This window comes from Coffea arabica, chromosome 3c, assembly GCF_036785885.1.
Source record: "Coffea arabica cultivar ET-39 chromosome 3c, Coffea Arabica ET-39 HiFi, whole genome shotgun sequence".
NCBI classification, from domain to species: Eukaryota; Viridiplantae; Streptophyta; class Magnoliopsida; order Gentianales; family Rubiaceae; genus Coffea; species Coffea arabica.
In genome coordinates, this window is record NC_092314.1 from 35,588,891 (window position 1) to 35,612,071 (window position 23,181).

A 23,181-nucleotide genomic window follows, 5' to 3' on the forward strand; every position below is an offset into this window, starting at 1 on the left:
TCAAGATAGCAGAAAGTCAGCCTACCAAAAGGTTTATTTAGCTATACCAATTCTTCAATCTGATGACATTTGTCTTGATTCGCATGAATGAATCTTAATGTTTAAAGATAAGAAAAACGTCCCATTTCAAGCAACATTTCATATATGAAAATGCGGAAAAATCAAAAAGCCTTACGATTATCAAGATCACTGAACTGGTCCAGAGGTTGTCATTGAGAGTAGCGGTCCTTGACTCTCAAAATCTCTGAAGTGTAAAGCTTGCAAACAGATCACGACAAAGTATTGATTGTACTAATTGATTGATGAAGGTAAAGCAAATGTATTAACTTGCTAACTTATGTTGGCAACTGCTTAATATCTACCAAAATCAAAACAAAAAAAAGGCTCAAAAACTTGCCCCGTCTACACGACAAGCGAAGCATTAGTCTCAAAAAACAATAATATTAATAGATATAACTTGCAAATGATTTAAATCCAAGGTAACAAATCTTGCAAATGCTCTGCATCAGATTTTCCAAAACTCAAAATAAATTGCGCAAGATCATGTGCAAGATCATACACTATACGATGTGTTATGTTGTAATACTCATTGACTTTTACATCAAGCAATAAGGAATGTGTTATGCTGTAATAGTCATTGCCTATTACACCTAGCAATAAGCAACTCTTCCTCAAAATGTCAAAAAAATGTATAGTATCATGAGATTGAATACACACAACTGAAGACAGCATAATGGTTGGAATATACTGCACTGAAACATCCTTAAGCATAGGCGTAGACAAGAATTTTCTGACAAAATATGATCAATCTCAAAATGAGAATCTGGTAATGCTTGCACCACTCAATGTTGGGCAGCTGCTCATGTTGCAACACCTTCCCTTTAGATCAGAAGAATGCATCGTATAGGGAGGCTTCGGATGGATTGGTAGGAGGTTTACAACTCAAGCTGTTCAGATGTGCCAACTTATAATCCTTCAACAGATGAAAGCTTCTTGAGGAGACCAGGTTATGTTGCATTAGAAGGGCTGACAAGCTTTATTAGCAACATTTGTCATCTGAATAGATACAAATTTTGTTTCTGCAAGGCTATAAGCATTTCAAAAATCATTAGGTCAAGTGCAATAGTAAGTACACTCTAGAAAATGGAAGCTGCAGATCCAGGAAGTATAACCATGATTATGAGAGCAAGGGAATACCTTGACTTAAATTCCAACCAGTAGCTTTCCCATGTATTGGTTTATCCATATCTCTTTTCTTCTTGTAAACAATGGGCGAAAGATTCACAATTTTATTCAAGTTTAAAATAAATGGCAATGTATGAAGATCATTTTTATTCTGCTGATTATGAAACTCGATCGAAAGCACAAAGAAATCAGAAGTCATGAAAATCAGATAAATTTCCTTGAATCAAAGTAATAAAATCACAAAGAGAAGTGTACATCATGCATGAGAATCCCTATAGTCAGCCAGAATCATCTTCATGCAGATTCTTGAAAATCTCTAGGCCTCAAGAAAATCTATCACTCTCAGCCTCATGTATATTTCCATGGACTCGCTATTGTGATTGTAGACTCTCAATGCCGATGACCATAGGAAAAAAATGGCATCAGACTAGAAGTTGCACAATGAGCATACTCCAATGATCAATGTAGATTGGATTAAAGTGAATTATAACTTGACCTTCTCTGTGTACGATTAAAGTGCAAGAGTCTTCCTTTTGAGAGAGACTAGGTAGATTGCTACAACTGAAAAGGTTTTCTCCTTACTTTTTCTAGTGCAACTACGGAAGATCACTTCAACTAGGCCAATTAAAGACCTAAATCTTGGAAGTCATATCCTCATAGCATACTGTTAGATAATATAGCAAAGGTTCCTCAAAAGGTGCCATGCCTTTTCTGTTCAAAAAGTGCCTTGTGAGCAAAAAATATTGAGCTATCCTCAGGCCTAAGTAAACAGCATTTTGAATTTCATGTTACAAATTTTATGCAAGCCATGCTGACTCCAAAATGCAGCAAATAAAAGAAAGTACAGCATAAAAACAATCAGTAAAATACAGTTATTAGAAGATAACAGCATAAATCAATGCTAGGTTTTTCAACGAATGAAATGGTAGATTTTTTTTATTGAGAAGTTTTTTTTTTAAAAAAAGGACAAGTATTAAGAGTGTAACCAGCTAGCTAAATTAAGGTCACCCATTTCCAAGTTATTAAAATTGACTTTAGTTCCTTAGGTGGAAGTGGAACCTAGCATTCGACTGTTTTAGGTGCACAAGTTTGTCATGAATCAAATTAACATCAGGTTAATGACCCCAGAAACCTTTTGAACCTGCAATATGGCCACACTCAAACTTCATATCTAAGAGATCAAACTATCTAAACAATGTATCTGGACTTTGGATCTTGTTCAAATCACTCTAAGATGATAAGAAAACCTGTTTCAGTAGGAGTAGTCCTTGCATTCTTGAAATATAAACTTAGAAATCCACAACAACATACAGAACAAATCATGAATAAAATGAAAAAGGATATGAACATTAAAGGATGGTAGTGGCATTCAGGTACCAAATCCTTCCCAAAATTTCTAAACAAATGCAAAATTTTGTAAGAATTCACTAAGTACTAATTGAAAACACTGAATTTGCAAGAAACTACAAATATTAATCTTGAAAAATGATTTTTTTAAATAATTAAATAGCACTTTCTTGCTATTTCTTCCAACAAAGCTACGTAGCTTTGAAAACACTGAATTTGCAAGAAACTACAAATATTAATCTTGAAAAATGATGTTTTTTTAATAATTAAATAGCACTTTCTTGCTATTTCTTCCAACAAAGCTACGTAGTGGAGACAATGGACATTATTTATTTCACCGGGTATGGAGTGATTATATATTATGAAGTTACATATTGTCCTTATAGCTGATTTTCTAAGTTAATTTTTTATTGGTAGTTAGCAAACCAGAATACTCTAGGGTGGCTCATTTTCTTCGTTTTTATTTATTTATTGATCTCTTTATTTGTTTTTCTAATTTCAACATATTTACAAAAGGAATTTGAATTTTTTCAGAGCAAAAGTAACTCACCAAGTATTTTTAATAACAGTTCCCTTACAAGGCATGGACACTCTCTTTCACCAGTGGATTGCAATCCACATGAACTGTATTGCCAAGAAGTTTGATCCTTCCTCTTAGAACACTTCCTGGTTGAATGATATGAATCAAGATTTCCATGTATACCCCAGCATTGAACTCGACCTCACCTACATAAAAATTTTTACCTTCTCCATAGTCCATTCGACTGTTTTAGGTGCACCAAGTTTGTCAAGAATCAAATTGACATCAGGTTACTGACACGAGAAAACCTTTTGAACCTGCAATATGGCCATACTCAAACTACATATCTAAGAGATCAAACTATCTAAACAACGTATTTGAACTTTGGATCTTGTTCAAATCACTCTAAGATGATAAGACAACCTATTTCAGTAGGAGTAGCCCTTGCATTCTTGAAATATAAACCTAGAAGTCCACAACAACATACAGGACAAATCATGAATAAAATGAAAAAGGATATGAACATTAGAGGATGGTTGTGGCATTCAGGTACCAAATCCTTCCCAAAATTTCTAAACAATTGCAATTTTGAAAACTGCAAAATTAATTTTGGAAGAATTCACTAAATAATTGAAAACACTGAATTTGCAAGAGACTACAAATACTAATCTTGACAAATGATGTTTTTTGATAACTAAATAGCATTTTCTTGCTATTTCTTCCAACAGAGCTGCTTAGTGGAGATAATGGGCATTATTTATTTCACCGGGTATGGAGTGGTTATATATATGTAGTTACATATTTTCCTTATAGCTGATTTTCTAAGTTAACTTTTTTATTTGTAATTAGCAAACCAGAATACTCTGGGGTGGCTCATTTTCTTCGTTTTTATTTATTCATTGATCTCTTTATTTGTTTTTCTAATTTCAGTGTGTTTACAAAAGGAATTTGAATTTTTTCAGAGCAAAAGTAACTCACCAAGTATTTTTAATAACAAGTTCCCTTACAAGGCATGGACACTCTCTTTCACCAGCAGATTGCATTCCACATGAACTGTATTGCCAAAAAGTTTGATCCTTCCTCTCAGAACACTTCATGGTTGAATGATATGAGTCAAGATTTCCATGTTATACCTCAGCATTGAATTGTACCTCTCCTACATAAAAATTTTGACCTTCTACATAGTCCATTTATCTAATTCATTTCAAAGAATCACAATTATCAAAGTCTTGTGAAAATGCAGGTTGGAGAACTTTATCAGATGTGCAAAGGAAGCGTATTAACCATGCCATCTCTTCCATCAACTTTGTAATAGCCTTGAACTAGAGTATTTGCCCCATCAGATTGAGACAACAGCTTATGCTGAACCATTCATCAGATTTTTAGCACTCAAACAACTGCATAAGAAAGCAGAGCTGCATTTGAGAATTCACAACATAAAAGAATGTAATCCCCCAATTAATTTTGTTTAACGGACACATATATTCATTAGAGAATAAGAACTAACTCTGCAACTAAGGGATCAACCACCTGAAAATATTCTGGTTGGCTAACCACAAATAAACAAGTAATATCAAGGACCAGCTACAAATCATTGCATACTGGGCGAAACAAAAAGTAGAAAGTTGCCTATTATTACACCAACTAGCTCTAATTGGATGACATATCAAGCAATTGCTTCAAGGCTACTTGACAATTTAATCATCCGAAAAACTTCACAATTAAATAGCATTGCTGCTTGAATTTGTCTTTGAAGTCAATTAAAGTTTTCTTGAATCATAAATTTTTCATCTGAAAGAGGAATGTTATCTAATGCATGAGAATCCCCATAGCCCATCCAAATACAAAAAGCGGTGCCTTGTTGGGGATGGTCTGAAGATGATTCTGAAAAGAAGTATTCCTGATGCTTGTGAATGTGATTATGCAGAATGGCAGATCATTACCCCTTTAAATTGTCTTTAAAGTCAGACAAAGCTTTCCTGACTCACAAATTTTTCATCAGAAAGAGGAGTGTTACCTCATACATGAGAATCCCCTTAGCCAAGCCAAATAATCTTTGTTACAGCATGTTGGAGAGCTCGAAGCCTAAAGAAAACCTATTAGACCCTCAGCCCTCTAGACTATTCCATGTGTTTTTAAAATGGTTCATTGTAGACTCTAAAACTAAACTTGGTATTGCCTATAACATAAGAAAAGACGCCATTAGAAGCTGCACAACAATTGAATATAGCAAAGAAAAAGCATTAGAGGAATGCTGAACTGTACCTAAATTGTCTCCATACAAAGGAGGAGAAAGAGTTTCTTTTGGGAGTGCCCTGATGGATCTATTTGAAACTAGAAAGCCCTCACCTAGCAAACAAACCATCATTTTGCAAGTGCCAAGAATGTGTAGGCACTTATCTGATCACCATATAACAGGAAACCATGATAGCTAAAGACTTTTGTTCCAATATATCTGTTACCATATAAAGAAAAAAATCATAAATTGAAAAACAATTAAAAATAAAAGCAGACACACAAAATAAGATGGTTGTCAAATACTTTGCCAAACAACACAAAATTGTGATCACCTTTGTCCCAAGTAGTGAAAGATAGATTTTAGCATTTGTTCCTATAGCATAAATAGCAACAGATACAAAAGCTCCAACAGGTAACTGGTCAATGGCCTTGAGCTAATTTCAGAACAAATTAAGGAGCAAAGTATGTTCACAATCATTACTTTAAAGGTTAACAGTCACCCAGTACTGCTACAATTTCTTTCAAAGAACATGACATAGGATCAAAAGCATGTTCACAATAATACGTTAAGAACATAGTGCGTTAAGCTTACGTTATGAAGTGCATTCTTTGACAGGTAAAAAAAATCAGTATTTTTGAGTAAAAAAGCCCTTAGTTTCAGCTAATAAGTGGAATTCCTCAACTGAAAACTTTGCATAACTGATCACTGCTTGAAAATATTTTCACTTTGCTCATTGAACTACAAATCTTTTACCAGAAAGACACACTCAAGTATCTATAATTTTATGACTCACCAAGCTTCTCCACGGTCATTCTCATGCAGAGCATTCTTATGGCTTAAAAACTATCACTTTGCTGGCTGGCTACATTTATTGTCGGCCATAACAATCTGACAAACACATTGCTTATGTCAAATTTTCAAACCATAAACTCGATATGGCATACTCTTGGCTGAATACATAAATGCTAAAAGAAATGAGAAACTCAAAACCCTCTGCCTTCGAGTAATGCTATTATTTCTCTAAGTCTAATAACTTGTTTGAGAAAAAGGCAAGACTTTATTAGTCCAAAACTTTCACTACTGAATATAAGTCCAGAACTAAATTAACAATTAACTGAAATAATCAACAATGCAATTAAAAATACAGCTAGAGATAAAAAATTCAGTCTACAACGTATGTACTAAGTGCTTAAACAAAGTAGAAAGAAAATAAGATGAAAAAATTTTATAAAAAAAATACATGATTGGATATGCTGAAAAAACTAACCTAATTCATAGCACCGAATTGGGAAAGTTTATGCTATCCATAAAAAAGTGCAAAAAACTAGTGGTGCAGTGGTTAGAAAATATTTTCCGCTGTCAATACTAGGAAAATATTTTAAGGAGAAAGAAATACAGATGGATAGAACAAGCAAAACAAATTGACAAATCTATGCAGTTGAGTACCGAGTAGCTATAATTTGGGAAACTAGCATTATTTATGAGCTTCAAATGGAGATTAGCCTTTGATTCGCTCCCCATCAATTACAATTTCGAGAATGGGAAATACCGAGTAGCTTTAATTGGGAAATACTGATTAACCTTTTAAGTAGTGAATGTTGCCATAGCAGATTAACTAGTTAATAGTCCTGAGCTCCTCAAAGAAGGTTAGAGAGTTGATTTACCAGAACTATTTAAACCCAAAGTGTGTTATCCTAATCCCACTAAATATTGACCTTTTTCAAGTCCAGTACTTATTAGCCTAACAATCTCCGAGTACTACTACAATTTGTTCAAAGAAAGTGAAAAGACGATCATGCTCAGAGTCATGCTAAGTTCAGAATCTCCATGTAAACATAGGGAAATCAGTTTACTTCATGAAGTCCAAAAAACAAAAAAAAAAAAATCAGCATTTTGAGGAAAAATTTCTTACATTGGGAATTCAGTTTACTTCAAGAAGTGCATTCTTTGACAGGGGGAAAAATCAGCATTTGGAGTAAAAACCTCTTGCTTTCAGCTAATAAGTGAAAATTCTCAACTGAATAGAAAGCTTTGCATCACTGCCACAAAACATTATCCTTTTGCTCATTATGTTACAAAGCTTTTACTAGAAAGACACCGATAAGTACCTATACGACTCACTGAGCTTGCCCACTGTCATTCTCGTATAAAACATTCTTAACACTTCAACATGATAGTGGTGTTAGTTAGCCACTTCAGTTGTCAATCCTTACAATCTCATATGCATAGGGGTTGTGCAAGGATGACTATAAAAATGCCAGAATAAAGGAGAAACCAGGAAGAATGATTGTTAAGCATTAATGGCGCGCCGAAACAGCTTGTGTAGCTAAATATTGTGACACAGAAACTCACTCATACCAAATATACCACTTTTAGAACTTCAAAAGAAGCCCAGGCAGTCTCGTAATCTGTCTGAGCAAAAGGCAAGATTTTACACTTCCACTGCTGCCTAAAAATCTAGATTTGAATTAACAATTAACTGAAATGACCAGTAATGAAATTAAGGAAAAAAATGGACATAAAAGATTGATACATAACGCACACAGTGCTTAAGCAAAGTAGAAGGAAAATAAGACCGAACAAATTTGATCAAAAATACTTGTTGGATATGGTGAAAAATTAGCCTAAGTGACTGCCCTGAGTTGGTTAAGTTTATGTCACCCACTAAAAACTGCAAAATTTTGAAATTTTCCATAAATATGGCAACTGGAAATGGTTGTGGATAACCATATCAGACACGAAAATTATGTTTCGCAATAAATTCCAGGTATGGTCTCAAAAAATTGCTGTCATCAACCAACTTTCGGACACTGTTAATTCTTTAACAAGTTGAAACATACGATCAGTAAGAGGAAGTTAAAAGTGGTAGTAGATCACAAATGAATATCTAAAAAGTGGAAACTCAGAGAAAAAGACACACAAACACATTAACCGAGAGGTTAACTGGAAAGCAGAAATTCAGAGAGGACCAAGGAAAGATTTTGCAATAGTTATTCGGCAATAGTTAGGCTGCACAATTAAAGATTCGATAGAGAAACAGTATCAATACATTACCACTGTCAATACTAAGAAAAGCTTTCAAGGGAAAAGAAATAAATATAAATGGATAGAAGAAGCAAAAATTAATTCACAAAACTGTGTAGTAGTACAGAGGAATACCTAGTAGCTTTTATTGGGGAAACTGACATTATTTATGAACTCAAAATAGAAATGGAGATTAGCCTCTGATTTGCTGCCTATCAATGGGAATGTCGGAGATCTTCAACCACTCAGAATTGAGGTAGGTGCTGCTGCTGCTGCTTTCTGGATTTCATCTTTCCTTTAGAAGGGGACACATAATAATCTGCAGCTCTCTTAGTCTGGTGAGGCTTCTCATAGATTGGTGAGAGGGTAAATTCTCCAACTTTTCACAATTACAGAGATTGAGTTGTTCAAGTGAGGAAAGCTTTCCAAACCAATCGGGTAATGATTTTACTCCAAAATCATATAGTCCAAGAGTTGTTAGGGCAGAGAGGTGCTGAAGTTGCTCGGGCAGGGATTCCCAATGAGGCCATCCTCTCAGATGTAAATATGAAAGGGAGGGGAAGTAGGGGTGCAGTGGTGGGAGAGCATCAAAGAGGACTAGGAAGGAATGCAACTCTGCGGTGGTTTCTGAGAATGGTCCGATTTCTAAGTATCTCAAGCTTGTAAGAGAACAAAGCTGCCCACTGGGCAAGTCGGTTAATTTCTTACATTGTGATATGTCCAGGTAAGAGAGAGAAGGTGTTCGGGTTAAATCAATTGGAAAGGAGATAAGATTGGGGCAGCTGTATACATACAATTCCTCGAGAGGAAGAGGAGGACAAGTACCGAAGGAGGAGAAACGTGAAGTAGTGGAACCCCACTCTGACTCAGATATTTGGGGGATGGACAAGTGGGTTAACCCATTGCAACGAGAAATGCTTAATTGTCGCAAGGCAGTGAGGTATCTGCGTCCCTTGGGGATTGAAATTGACTCTAGCGAGTGGCACTCAGTAACAGTTAATTTCTCTAGGGACTCGAGGCCAACCAAATGTTGAGGAGCATTATTGTCGGTACCAGTGTGCTCAAGCACTGATTGACAATTTGGTCCTTCTACAGTTTGAGGAACATCAAATGGAAAATCCGAGAATTGGGCCAAATCACCACAATTGACTAACTTCAGATGTGCAAGATTTGGATTGTTTTGAAATAACATATTTGGTAGCTTGGCAAGCCCATTCACACTCTTAACGGAAAGTCTAGTGAGAGTGCTGACTCCGCTACAAATACATGTCATTAATGCTGATCCATTTTGGGTGTTATCGATCTCCAATTCCTCGAGACGTGGAAAATGACTTGGCAAAGTGGCTAATTGAGGGCAATCAGTAATCCATACCGTATGAAGGACTGGAAACACCACCACTGTCCCATCGTGAACTGGTGCTTCCATCCATTCCCTCAAATTTGGTATTTTTTCTAGAATGAGAAGTTCAAGTGCTAGAAACAAGCTTAGGGGTCTTTGACTCCTACTGCCACTATGCATGCCAGATCCGCCATAAAAAGAAGGGCCTATACTTGTTACGCTGTCAAGTCCTTTCAATTGAAGAGATTTGAGCAAGGGCATGTTTCCAAGAGTTGGTAACTCTTTGCAGTTTTTGCAATCTTGCAATTCAAATTTCACCAATTTCCCAAGTTTTCCAATCCACGTTGAAAGTTTATCACCAAAAAATCTTTCAATAATCAAACCTTTCAAATTTTGGTGAGGATGCAAGCCTTCCAGCACTCGATTGTATTCACTATCATTATTTCTTGAATTATCTATTTCATTCCATAGTAATCTTAACTCATCAATGTTTGGCTTCCCAATCAGATTTGCAGACTCAGCTTCTTCTTTGCTTTTCACTAACTCAAGATTACGTAACTGAAGTCGTCCACTGAGATTCTTCAAATTCCTCAATTCTCCAATTTGTCGACCTCTTTCTTCACCAATATTGAAAAATGGCAAAGTTTGGAGAAATTGCAACTGTCCGATCTCAAAAGGCATGATATCACTTGATCTATCATAATTGAAAAAGTCAAAGTGCCTCAAATTCACCAAATTCTTGAAATTCTTAGGAAACTTTTTCAGTGAGCGACAATATTTAACTCTTAATGTCTGCAAATTGTAAAGTTGACATAGAGACTCAGGCAATCTATTGATTGAAGCTCTTGATGAATCAAGATATCGCAAATGAGTTAGCTTGCCAATTGATTTAGGAAGCTCTTCGACACTCGATGCCCTCAAGTTCAAAACTCGCAACATAAAAAATGACATCTCCCTGTCATTAAGTGATATGTTTCCCTGCAAAAACAATGTTGTAATACATTTGAAACTTTTAGTGGAAGGAAATGTCATTTCTTCTTGTATTCTCTCCAATGCAAGATACCGAATAGAAGACGTTTCCATATCAACACTACCAGACTCTGTCAACCTTAAAGTTTTGGAATTGGAAATGGATTGCACCATATCATGCACAAGATCATGCATTTTGCAATTCAAAACATTCCCATAATCATCCTCCTCTGCCTCTTGAAATAAGTTACTATCCAACAAAATGGTAAAATACCTGTTACCAACTTCCTCCATATGCATATCGTCTGTTGGATTTGAATGAAGAAATCCTTCTGCTGCCCAAAGTTGGATTAATTGATTCCTTTCCATTTGAAAATCCTTGGGAAAAATTGAACAATATGCAAAACACTTTTTAAGAGAAGGATGTGAAAGATGATCAAAGCTCAACTTCAAAATTTCATTAACGTTACTATTTTCACCTCCACCTAAAATTTGAAGCCCACTCTCTAATTTTTGCCATTCATCTGGTTCCTTGTTGCGCAGCATACCACCGAGAACACTTGTAGCCAATGGTAAGCCTCTGCATCTTTGCACAATCTTCAACCCTATATCTTTCAACCCATCGGGCACTTCCCCAGCACCAAATGCATTTTCTTTGAGAATGCGCCAACATTGATCATCTGATAATTGTTTCAAGGAATAACCCTGAGGAAAAGAAATTCTGGTGATGTCTACCACCTGTTGCTCACGAGTGGTCACAAGAATCCAACTCCCCATGGCTTGGCTAGTACCTTTCAGAGACCCAAGAAAATCATTCCATAGCATGGACTCCTTATTCCACACATCATCCAAGACCAATAGGTATTTTTTACCGTCCAATAATGCCTTAAGCTGCTTGACTCTGGCTTCCCTATTCTTAGCTTCAGGCTCTTGACCTTGCAGTGATTGTAGAATCATTCCAAATAGCCCATTGGCAATGAAATCCTCCGAAACACACACCCATATTCTCTTGTCAAAATGTTTTTCAATCTTTGTATCATTGAAAACTTTTCGAGCCAAGGTGGTCTTCCCAATCCCGCCCATCCCTACTATAGGGAGAACGGAGATAGTTTCATTATTATTTGTGGCAGTCAATTGTGTTACTATTGCTGAGACATCATTATCTCTTCCAACAAAACTCGCATCAACAGTAACAGAGTCAGTCTCTCTGTTCTTTATAAATGCTCCTCCGCTAGGAGGAGAAAGAGCAGGTGCATCTCTAGCTCCATTCTGTGACTGGAGGAGGCCAAGTTTCGTTGCTTGTTCATGGATACTTTTCAAATCCATATTGATTTTTTGAATCTTGCAGGCCATTTTGCAACGAAATGCAATGGGATTGGAGAGTGAGAAGAACAAGCATACCTCCCTCTTCATTTGGTTTTGAATCTCAACTTTGCGCCGGATCATCTCATAGTTGAAGTCATCCAGCACATTTTCAGCATCGAAAGCCACACGTTCAAGGTTCTCCAGCCATCGCTTCACGATCTCTTTAGTCGCCTGCTCTTTCTCTGCGTCACGGAGGACAGCCTGGATCAGTGTCAACGTATCCTTCAGTTTCTCCAAATCTTTCTTGAAGCCAACAAACTGGCCAATTTGTTCGGAAGCCAAATTTATTGCCTTCTCCACTAGAACTTGTACTGCAGATCCGAGCAGTGCATCCGCCATCAGGTCAGGTCGATATCTGGGAGAAAGAAAGAATTTGATAGGTTTGACAGTGTGGAATGGAACCGGGCAACTTGCAACTTTGAATGTGAGAGGAAGAGTAGAATGTAGCAGTAGATGAAACTGAAGTCTACTAATTGGTGGTGGTTTTTAAGCTTTTGAATACTCTTATTAGAATTGCAGCAGTAAAAGGAAAATGAAAAGGAAGAAAAGGTTCCCGACAAGCAGATATGTGATAGACAGGAAAGGCAATGAATTCTTTACTTTTCTAGCCATCACGTTACTGTGCATTAACAACCCACCATTACTAGGAGATCCAATCCAAAGAAACTGTAAGAAAATTGCTAACAAATAGTTTTGTAAAGCAGAAGACATTTGAAACTGTAACCACAAATAGATCAAAAGCTAATGTACCAACTTTATTCATCCCGAAGGAGCACGCCGCAAAAGGAATAGATAAAAGTGATTTTCTATGTGGAACCACCAACTTTATTCAGCATTAAATCAAATGCAATAAACTGGAAAAATGGTGACATTGGTTCAATAATAACAAGAAGGTTTTATATCCTCTTGAGCAAAAACCATCATAATTAGTTCCATTATAGTAGTAGTGGAAATATATTTCAAACAATAGATGTGTTTGGATAGGAGAATATTTGGAATAACACTGTCGTACTTTTATGATATGACGTATAAGATAAAAAGATGGTTAAAAATTGTGTTTATAATACAATTTTAATAATATTTGAATTTTTTTGGCAAAATAGCAATTACAACTTTAATTGTTAAGCGTAATGCAAAAGAAATTTTCTGATATCCTATTACTATGAGCTGAATCTTCTTAGACTACACTGTAATGAATTCGGGGGGAGAAAAAAATTTCTTATTCTGCTTGAATTGGTCTTCACCTGTGGTTACAGACTTACAGTACAATATCTCACACTCTACCCACTCTTGTTCGATTAGGCATCAAGTGATGGATTTTATCTAATCTAAGTATACAAAAAGCACAATCAAGTACCTTGTAAACAACTAATACATGTAAAATTTTAGATTTCATTCATTAGCAATTGTGGAAATTGATAAGACAAAAATGGAATTCCTTCATATATCCCAAGTCAATGTACCCGTAATATGAAGAAACTACCAATGAAAGAGAAGATTATTACCTGGTCTTGGAGCAAAAAGATGGTCTCTTTTTTCTCTCTAGCAGTGTCAGAGGCTGTTGTGAAGAGAAGGAAGTGTGAGATGAATTTTTGATTGAGTGGGCTTCATACGGAAGCTAGAAATCAGGGGGAATTTAATTTTTCCCTATGAACCTTTTAAGGGTAAAGCTGTCATATTGTAAAAGTAAACTCTAAAAAGTTTTCTTCTTTTCCTACCATTTCAGCCGAATTTTGGGTGGAAAATACTTCTAAAATTCATAGTCAGCAGATTTTTGGTACTGCTTTGGAAGTTCCTTTTCTTTGAACTTCACTTCAGAAGTAATAGAATTTCCCAAAAGAAGTTATGGCTAGATGGAGTTCACAATGCTTTAGAAAAGTGTACTACTTCATTTAGCTTCCTAAAGCTAGAAAATCCAGATGACAGAGATAATAAATAATATGTACCAATTAATTCCCAAATATTACTTTTTTTTAGAAGATTAAAATCATCTTACTGCTGAGTAAAAAATCAGATGCCAAATATTCGGGCAAAAGCTAGTAGGACGGTTTCTTAAACAAAAGCCAATAATATGGGATGACTTTCAATGTTCTTGAATGTCTACGAAGGATCAATGTGTGAATTGTGAATTGACCGTTGAAGGTGGAAATTTTTTTTTTTTTTTGACAGTAAACATCTAAGGTGGAATTCAATTCCATCGAGAAAAGGAAAAATAAAAATAAAAAAAAAGGAAGCTAGAGTTCAATTTCTCAGCATCTAACTCCGAAAAACAACAGCTTGCATTTACTAATTGGGCTGGCATTGAAAAACTACAGTTTGCATTTACACTCATTTGTTATATGCTAACTTTTTCTACTTTCTTCTTCACGAGTAGACAGACTTGCACGAAGAAAACAACTAAGCAGAGTCTGAAACGCATAAAAGCTTGACTGAATCTTTGGATAGTGTATTATTTGAAATATTATTTGGAATAATTACTGTAGCATTTTTTGTGATATGATGTATATGAGATAAAAAAAATGGTTAAAAATATAAAAATATGGATTGAAAAATGTGTTTATGATACAAGTAAAATATTATTTAAAATAATTTACCATTCCAAACAAACCCAATAATGAACTTAGTGGGCCATTTTAATAATTCACTTTGGATGGGATTGAAAAGAAACTTACAACCATAGTCATCCATGGCAGACAGCTAGACGCATTTTGTTAGATGCATTTTAGATTTTTTTTTAAATTTGTTTTAGACTAATTTGATTAACTTTTAACTTTGTCCCTATTTTTCATTGAGCAGAGATTTAGAAAGGGATAAAGGTTTTAGCACACATTCTGATAAATTTTTTATTTTTTGTTATTTTTTAAATACGATAAGTTTTAATCTACTCCTACTCTTATTTTTTCTTTTTAATTTTTGTTAACAGGAGAGGAGTAGAACTTAAAAACTAGGGAATTGCATATAACTTTTGGTCCACAGGTCGTAGGCGCAGTGCATGTGTGTACAAGTGACTACATTCAATTTGGTTATGGTAGTGAGGTTTCATGTCTCATTAGTCTTGCACTGTTTAAGAGTTATTAACTGATTATCAAACAATTAACAAAAAATTGTGGGATGATTCTTGAGCAAAAAGCTTGTGGGCTGATTAGATTCCTGGATGTCTAAAAAAAAAAGTGCCTGAATTGATCGCCTAAGATGGAATTCGATTCTATAAAGAAAAAACAAAAAGAAAGTTTAATTTCTATACAATGGAAAATACTGCTCGATAAGGTAATTTGTTTGGTGAGAGTAGAGGAATTATGATGGTTATGTAGTTTAGATATGTTTTATTATGATGTTGAAGGTTAATTTTTACTTTATCTATGTAATAATTTTTGTCAAATACACTAGTCCTATAGTATAGACAAATCATTCGCATAGGTTGTTATAGTTGATGGAACAAGTATGGTCAAGAAAGTATTAAACCCCACCATTGTTATCCAATTGGGAAGGATGGATGTTTGAGATGAGTCGAACGAATTTGGGAAAAGATCAATGCTTGCTTGTTTGTTTAGGTGTTAGCTTTTGACTAATACATTAAATCAATCATATGCAAATATAATTTTTAACATGATTAAATTTCCTTTTATTTTCAATTATTTGTTTCCGTGTCATAACTAACGTAAGGATGCATTAAATACATTAAAGTTATAGTAATGAAATTTAATATATATATATATATATATATATATATATATATGTATATATAAGGAAACTAGAATGACTTATTATAAAAACACATTTTTAAAGAGAAATTAAATGAGAAATTATTGGAGATAAACATGTTAATTGATCAAAAGAAACTTGCTGTCGGGGTAAAATTATAGAGTTCAAACTTAAATCTAGTACTCTATATAGAAGTTTCGAAAAATTTTTGGGAGGGAGGAGGGCAGGCAAGGTCCGTCGTTAATTAATTTAGTATCAAACAATTAACATAAATTTGTGGGATGATTTCTTGTGCAAAAAGCTTGTAGGATGATTTCTTTAGGTTCTTGAACGTCTAAAATTGACCACTTCAGATGGGATTCGATTCTTTAAAAAAAAAAAAAAATGAAGTTCAATTTCTATGTTGTGGAAAATACCGCTCTATGAAGGTACAGGAATAACTACTTGTTCTGATTATGGTGGTTATGTAATTTAAATATGTTTTATTATAATGTTGATATTTAATTTTTACATGTCTATGTAATAGATTTTATCAAATACATTAGTCATATAGTATAGACAAATCATTCGGATAGGGTATCATAGTTGATGAAACAAGCATGATCAAGAAAGTATTAAACCCCACCACTGTTACTCAGTTGACTACAGATTCATCCAATTTCTACATAACATTAATCAAATTTCTTGACAGATTCAAGAGAAAGAAGGATGATGACAAATGGACAAGGGGCAGGGATGGTCCTGAACAGTTAATGGTCATGATTGAAAAGAAACTTACAACCATAGTCATCCATGGCAGACAGCTAGACGCATTTTGTTAGATGCATTTTAAATTTTAAAACTGTGTCTATGCCCTAAAGTCTAAAGCAATAATTCACTCAGTGGACCAGTTCAATAATGCACTCTTGGTGGGATTGAAAAAGATGCTGGAAGTGCATATGAACTTTCACCTTTAGGCTCTGGGTCGATGCATGCAATCAGCTGTGACTTGTGAGTCAATATGGTTAAATGGTTTGTGGTGGTGTTGGCACGAAAAATCCCGCGCGATGAGCGGAAGTAATTTTTACATATATAAAAATATATGAAAAGAGGAGGAGAATAAATATTCAATAATTTATTTTACTCAAAACTTAATAGTAACAAATACTAAGTCGTATCCTTTCGCTCACAACAATTCACAAATTTCAATTATAAGATTTTCTTTCAAGTCTAATCTTTAGACTCAAATCAACTCTCCACTTCAATTAATAATCTACTGGAGTGGTAGTATTTATAGACTCTAAAACAAATATAATTGTGAACCAAAACTTATTTGGAAACTGATTTGAGATTTCCTAATCTAATATGGAAACTAAACAAATAAGATACCAAAAAGAATTAGGGAACTAAAATACAAAAATAACTTGGTTTAATTTCCTTCATGTGATCACAATTTCCTCTTACAGAGAAAAGATCGAAAGTTCTAGTAGTTTGATTTGTTAGAGATTTGTCATTTGTTTTATAGTGAAAATTACAAACGGTCACAAGCTATTCAACCGCTATTTCACACTTTTTATGCACATTCGTGGACATCAAGAGGCAGCACTTAATTTGACAAAAAAAAAAAAAAAAAAAGAGGCAGCACTTAACATCCTTTGTTCGATAGAAAGTGTCAAAACCATTTCAGAAACTTTTTTGCGGATGGATCCACCTTCACAATTGCGGATCTGGTCGTGGATCCACTATGCTAAAAGAGCCTCAGCGTCTCGGACGGATCACTCTTGCTTGGAACCAAATTTGCTTTGCACATTGTGACCACAGAATACAGAGCTCCTTGGACTCAATCCGTTGCTAGAATTCAGCTCACCAAGCCTAGATCCATAGCCAGATCTGGATCCACAGAGGGATCCTCAACCTCAAGGATCCACTCACGGATCTTGTGTCTGGTTTTGTCCTAAGGTTCGGAATTTCTTTGTTCCAACAAGCCATGTTTCTATTTCATTTTACAAACTATTCCAACAATACATATGTTCTTGTGTGGTTAAAATTACAAAACTCAAACTCATTTTTGTTTCTAGTTTTGTCCAAAGGTTCTGAGTTTCTTTGTTCCAACAAGCTACATTTCTATTTCATTTGACAAACTATTCCAACAATACATATGTTCTTGTGTGGTTAAAATTACCAAACTCAAACTCATTTGAATACTTAGTGCACGCATTAGAAATTTTAACGCCGTCATTCATGGCGGATGCGTCTGACAGATGCATTTTACCCTTTTTTCTTGTGTTTTTAGGCTAATCTGACTAACTATTAACTTTGTCCCTGACTTTCAATGAGCAGAGTTTTAGAAAGAAAGAAAGGATTATACACACCTTCTGAAAAATCTTTTATTGTGATGCAAGACATGCAATCTCGGTGCATTAAAAATTCTTATTAGCGAAACAAGTTAGATACTAAAATTACATGTTTAGAAACAGAACTGAACAATGTAGATATTAACATATGTGTAGTAGATGCACTGTTCATCTGTTTAACCTGCTGCAAACTTTAAAAATTTTGCTGTGTTTCAACAAAGTTCAAATAGCGAAATTTTGGCCTGGGATTGTTTCTTAGAAGAAAGCCATCCTCAGGAAATGCATATGGTTTTTCGGTCTGTGGAATTGGCTCAATTACTGCAAGTTTACTAGTGACTACATTCAATTTGATTATGGTAGCGAGGTTTTCATGTTTCCTCAATCTTGCACGTTTTTCGAGTCGCTAACTGATTATCAAACAATTAGCAAAAACTTAGGAGATGATTTCATATGCAAAAAGCTAGCGGGATGATTTCTTTAGGTTCCTGAACGTGTCTAGCATCTAAGATGGAATTTGATTCCTCAAAAGAAAAAAAATTTAATCTCTATAAAGTGGAAAATACTACTTAATTAGGTTACTTGTTTGGTAAGCGGAGGAGTAATTACTTGTTCTGGTTATGATGGTCATGTAATACAAATATGTTTTATTATGATGTCGAAGGTTAATTTTTATATGACCTACATAACAATTTCTATCAAATACATTAGTCCCGTACCATAGACAAATTATTTGGATAGGGTATCATAATTAATGAAACAAGGATGATGAATAAGGCATTGAACCCCACCAACGTTCCCAGTTGACTATAGATTCATCCAAAATCCTATGTAACTTTAATCAAATTTCTTTACAGATTTAAGAATAAGAAAGCTGATGACAAATGAAACATGAAGGAAGTTACTTGTGAAACAGGAAGACAATACCATTGACATTATTTATTACCATTTTCCCTCTTGCGCTCTAATCATAAAGTAGTGACCAAAAAGAAGAACTTACTAGTGGGCTTAGACACATTCAAATTGACCTTATAAGCCTATGTTTATGTGTCCCTTCCTAAAAGCTTCCTAAAGGCACAACCCAAGCCACCGTGCATCTTCTCCTCAACATCTTAACATTTTCCCAGCTTTGAATTCACTCTTTTTGTTTATTTATCTTTTATTTTAATGTCCTTTTGTCTCGTTCCTTGTGGTTCCTCAAAGTACTTGTAAGGCCACTGCTACTACGTCTTTAGCTTGGCATTGAAATGACCCAATATACAGTTTAAAATAAATAACGAGCTAATATATTGACTCCATCATTGTATGATTCTTTTGCCATTTTATCCATGATTCTTCAACTGCCCTTTTTATCTCATAGGCTAATTATTCAAGTGTGGTATAATGCTTCCTCAACTCAAAAGAATAGAAAAGAAAAAAAAGGTTATTTGAAGGCTTCCCATGCACCAAGTATACTATTCAGCATTTGACTTGTGAGTATGATTTATTAGTCTGCAAAAAATCAAACAAATTGTTCCTCACATATTGGTTTTGTACCTTTTACATCCCTTATATATAAAATATTAATTTTTTATCCCTCGCATATAAAATGATAACTTCTCATTCCTCACAAATGAAAAATTTTTAGCCCCTCAACTCATTTTTACTCATATTCTTGCCAAGATGAAAAATCTCGAGGTAGTAGCCATGGTTACCTCCAACTATCGCACTAGCAATATTGCGATTGACCGGCACAACTTTCAATCACAAAATTTCACCAAAAATTGGTTTCTCACTTAGTTTTTTTGCATAAAATCTATTTTATATTAGTTTTTGATCTAAAAGTAAACAAATATGGATAAAAAAAATGGAAAAAACACTAGCAGGTAGAATTCAATTTTGATATTAGTTTCGTGCTTTTTTCTAAATTCATACAGCTAATAGAAAAAAAACTAATGCTTTTTTTTTTCTAGATATTAGTTGTGGCAAATTCTGCCCGCTAGTGTATTTTTCTATTTTTATCCAAAATTTTCCTTTTTTTTTTTTTTTTTGCAAAAAACTAATATCAAGATTAGTTTCTGCATGAAATTTTGAGTGGGGAGTTGAATTTCAGTGAAATTTGTGTGATTGAAAGTGGTGGCGATCCATGGCAACACCGCCAACACAATGGCCGGAGGCAACCATGTCTATTGTCACATTTTTGGCTTGAAAAGTATGACGAAGAAGAAAGAAATGTAAGGGACATTTTCCCCTTTATCTTTGTGATTTTTTATTTTGTCTCTAATGTTTGTGAGACATGAAATACACATCATTTTTTGTTTTCAATAAGAATATGAATAGAAATGAGTTGAGAGACTAAAAAAGTGCATTTTTATTTGTAAGGGACCAAAAATTTTCATTTTATATGTGAGAGAGATGAGAGGTACAAATTCAATATGTGAGAGAGATGAGAGGTACAAATTCAATATGTGAGAGATGAAAAATCATTATTTCATATGTAAGACACGTAAAAAGTACAAAACTAATATGTGAGGGACTATTTGTTTGATCTTCCCTTAATCTACAGTAGTTTTTTAAAATTCTTTTTTGTTGTTGTTATTTTAAGTGTGTATATTACATTGCTTGGTAAAAGTGTTACTTGTAATCGGTTACCTTACTTAGGCCCTGTTTGATAACCTAACTCAATATTTAAATTTAATAAATTCAGATCTTAACATGTTCAGACGCGTTTGATAACAAAAAAAATTGAGTATCCGAATTAATTAAATGACATTGAATTTTCTAGGCAAAACTTACTCCCAAAAATAAATGATAAGTTATTTACTTTTTACTGAATGTGATGTAATACTTTTTTTTTTTTGGCAAACCCCGTGTACGGGGGAGGGACGCCACCGTGAACATTGAATTTTTTTTCTCAATAAACAACTAAAAAACTTGTTCTGTTCTTTTCCCACCATTGACAAAGTCTGATTTACACAACAAGACCATTTTAACTCAGGAAAACAAGAAAAAAGTGCATATTACATCATTCACATGCAAATCCAGGAACTACTTGCATGAGATACGCATCCATTCAGTGGGATCACTTGCTGTATCGGCACAGAAGAACAGAGACCCCTTCTATTTATGCAGAAGATCCTTAAGGGCTGGCCTCTTTGCTGCTGTTCTCACCGTTGTCCAAGTACCAACATTTTTTTATTTGGAATTTGGTGCATTCGCCTTAATATCCATTGCTGTTTGCAGCTTGTTTGGTGTTCCATGTATTAGAATGGTTCTCCTATTCTTCCGTTTGAAAGTAGACATGAATGGCTTGGAAGGTGATTTAATATTTAACAATTCAATAATTTAATGGATTTAAATTTCGGATTTCAAATTTTAGTTTTTAAACTTCAACTTTATTAAATGCACACTTGGTACTAAAGTTCTTTGTATAAACTACTTGTTTCCCTGCAAAATTTCAAAGCAATTGTTTCCTTTTTTAAAGCTTATGTAAAAATTATAATGTACACTAATTTTATGACTATTTATTCTAATGATTGCAATGGTACTAGACTCCGCTCTATTACACTCTCTGCTCTATTACACTCTTCGCTCCAATAAAATGTTGGAATTGGTACGTTTGATAAAATTGAAGTCTGAAATTTGAAATCTAAAGTTTGAATCCATTAAGTTATTGAATTATTAAGTATTAAATCTAATACATTTGAGTACATATCATATTCAGTGATAAGTGAATAGTTTATCACTTAATTTTAGAAGCAACTTTTGCTTAGAAAATTCAGTGCTACTTAATTAATTTAGATACTTAATTTTTAGCTATCAAACAGTCTGAATAGGTTAATAGTTGAATTCATTAAATTTAAGTATTGAATTGGATTATCAAACAGGGCCATATTTCTAAATCTTAATTGTAGAATGTCATCCTATTAATGTTATCTACTAAGGAAAGTTCTAATTAGTTGCATTTATCAAGATTGCAACCGATATATCTTTTCTTCACTTTTAAAAAAATGTAAAAGAAACGAAAATAATATAAATTATAGGTCCTGTTAGTCATTTATAAAAAAATTTTAGCATCCCATACAAAAAAGGAAATTTGATTTTTGATCAATTTTAGTGCTCATTCTTTCTCTTTTCTTTTTTTTTTTTTAAATCAACAAGTCAAGTGATCCTAGCTTTCATAACAGGAACCGTACAAAAATGAAAATGTCATATTGATTTTGATTATGAATCCTAATAATCTTTCTGTCTCTAAACTTTTGTCCTTCCTTGAATCCCAAAATTTGAGCTTCAACATTTAAATTTTGTGTCTTCCAGTTGTCATCGCAATTGCTATTCAGCAATAGTTTTCAGTTGGACTATAGTAACAAATAGAAAAGACATTCATCAAATAAAAAAGGGGTGCCAAAAAAAAAACAACAAGATAAGATTGATGAACCGCCAAAAATTAGCTGGTTTATGGGATGCATAAGAATTTTCATAAGTATCTATTTCTCTTGTTTTCAATTGTTGCAATTTTTTTAAGTCAGGAAAAGATATAAACTTGCTGAATTTTTCACTGTTTATAAAATTCATTTCATTTTTATTTGTTGGAACTTTGTAAACTAGATGAATATGCTTTTTCAATTGTTGCTATAGTTCCAATGAAAGCAAAAAGCTAGACAGCATGTTGAATAAGATGCAAAACTACAACAATTAGAAGAAAATTTAAATGGTAAAACTATAACTTTTGGATTCAATAAGAGTATAGTAAAACTCATGAAATAAGAGGATAGTACCCTTATCATTATTTCTTATGATTTTCCCTTTTGTACTATAATTATGAAGTAATGACCAAGAAATAATGCTTTTCTAGTAGATTTGGATTCATTGAAGTTGACCCAGCAGGCCTATCTATCTATCCCTCATGTTAAAAGCTTCTTAAAGGCCCAACCCAAACTACCATGCATCTTCTCCTTGACTTCTTAGCATTTCCCAGCTTTAATCTCACTCTTTTTTGTTTCTGAAAAATACCAATATCCTTTTGTTTCCTTGTTTGTGACACCCCAAAATATTTGTAAGGCCACTGCTATTTCTTGAACTTAGTATTGAAATTAACGACTATACGTTTGCAAATAAATAACGAGCTAAACTACTTATTCAATCATCGTATGATTGTTTTGCCATTTTATCCATGATTCAT

At 34.1% G+C, this 23,181-nt stretch overlaps 1 protein-coding gene across 26 annotated transcripts; it reads right to left on the minus strand.

The window, feature by feature from the left end:
• Positions 1 to 510: 510 nt before the first annotated feature.
• LOC113734988 (putative disease resistance protein RGA3) lies at positions 511 to 13,602 on the minus strand. 26 transcript variants are annotated; one of them, XM_072082617.1, is made up of 7 exons: positions 13,494 to 13,602; positions 8,451 to 12,343; positions 5,318 to 5,507; positions 4,337 to 4,449; positions 4,031 to 4,143; positions 3,476 to 3,517; positions 511 to 3,369 (listed from the first exon to the last, which is right to left on the minus strand). In XM_072082617.1, exon 2 carries the CDS (start codon positions 12,325 to 12,327, stop codon positions 8,602 to 8,604), a length of 3,726 nt encoding a protein of 1,241 aa, XP_071938718.1. In that variant the 5' UTR covers positions 12,328 to 12,343; positions 13,494 to 13,602; the 3' UTR covers positions 511 to 3,369; positions 3,476 to 3,517; positions 4,031 to 4,143; positions 4,337 to 4,449; positions 5,318 to 5,507; positions 8,451 to 8,601. The 26 variants fall into 26 exon arrangements, with proteins under 26 accessions (XP_071938718.1, XP_071938716.1, XP_071938711.1 ...); XM_072082615.1 differs by lacking the exon at positions 3,476 to 3,517 and adding an exon at positions 5,070 to 5,231; XM_072082610.1 differs by lacking the exon at positions 3,476 to 3,517 and adding an exon at positions 5,070 to 5,231 and having other exon boundaries at positions 4,031 to 4,208.
• Between the last annotated feature and the right edge of the window lie 9,579 nt (positions 13,603 to 23,181).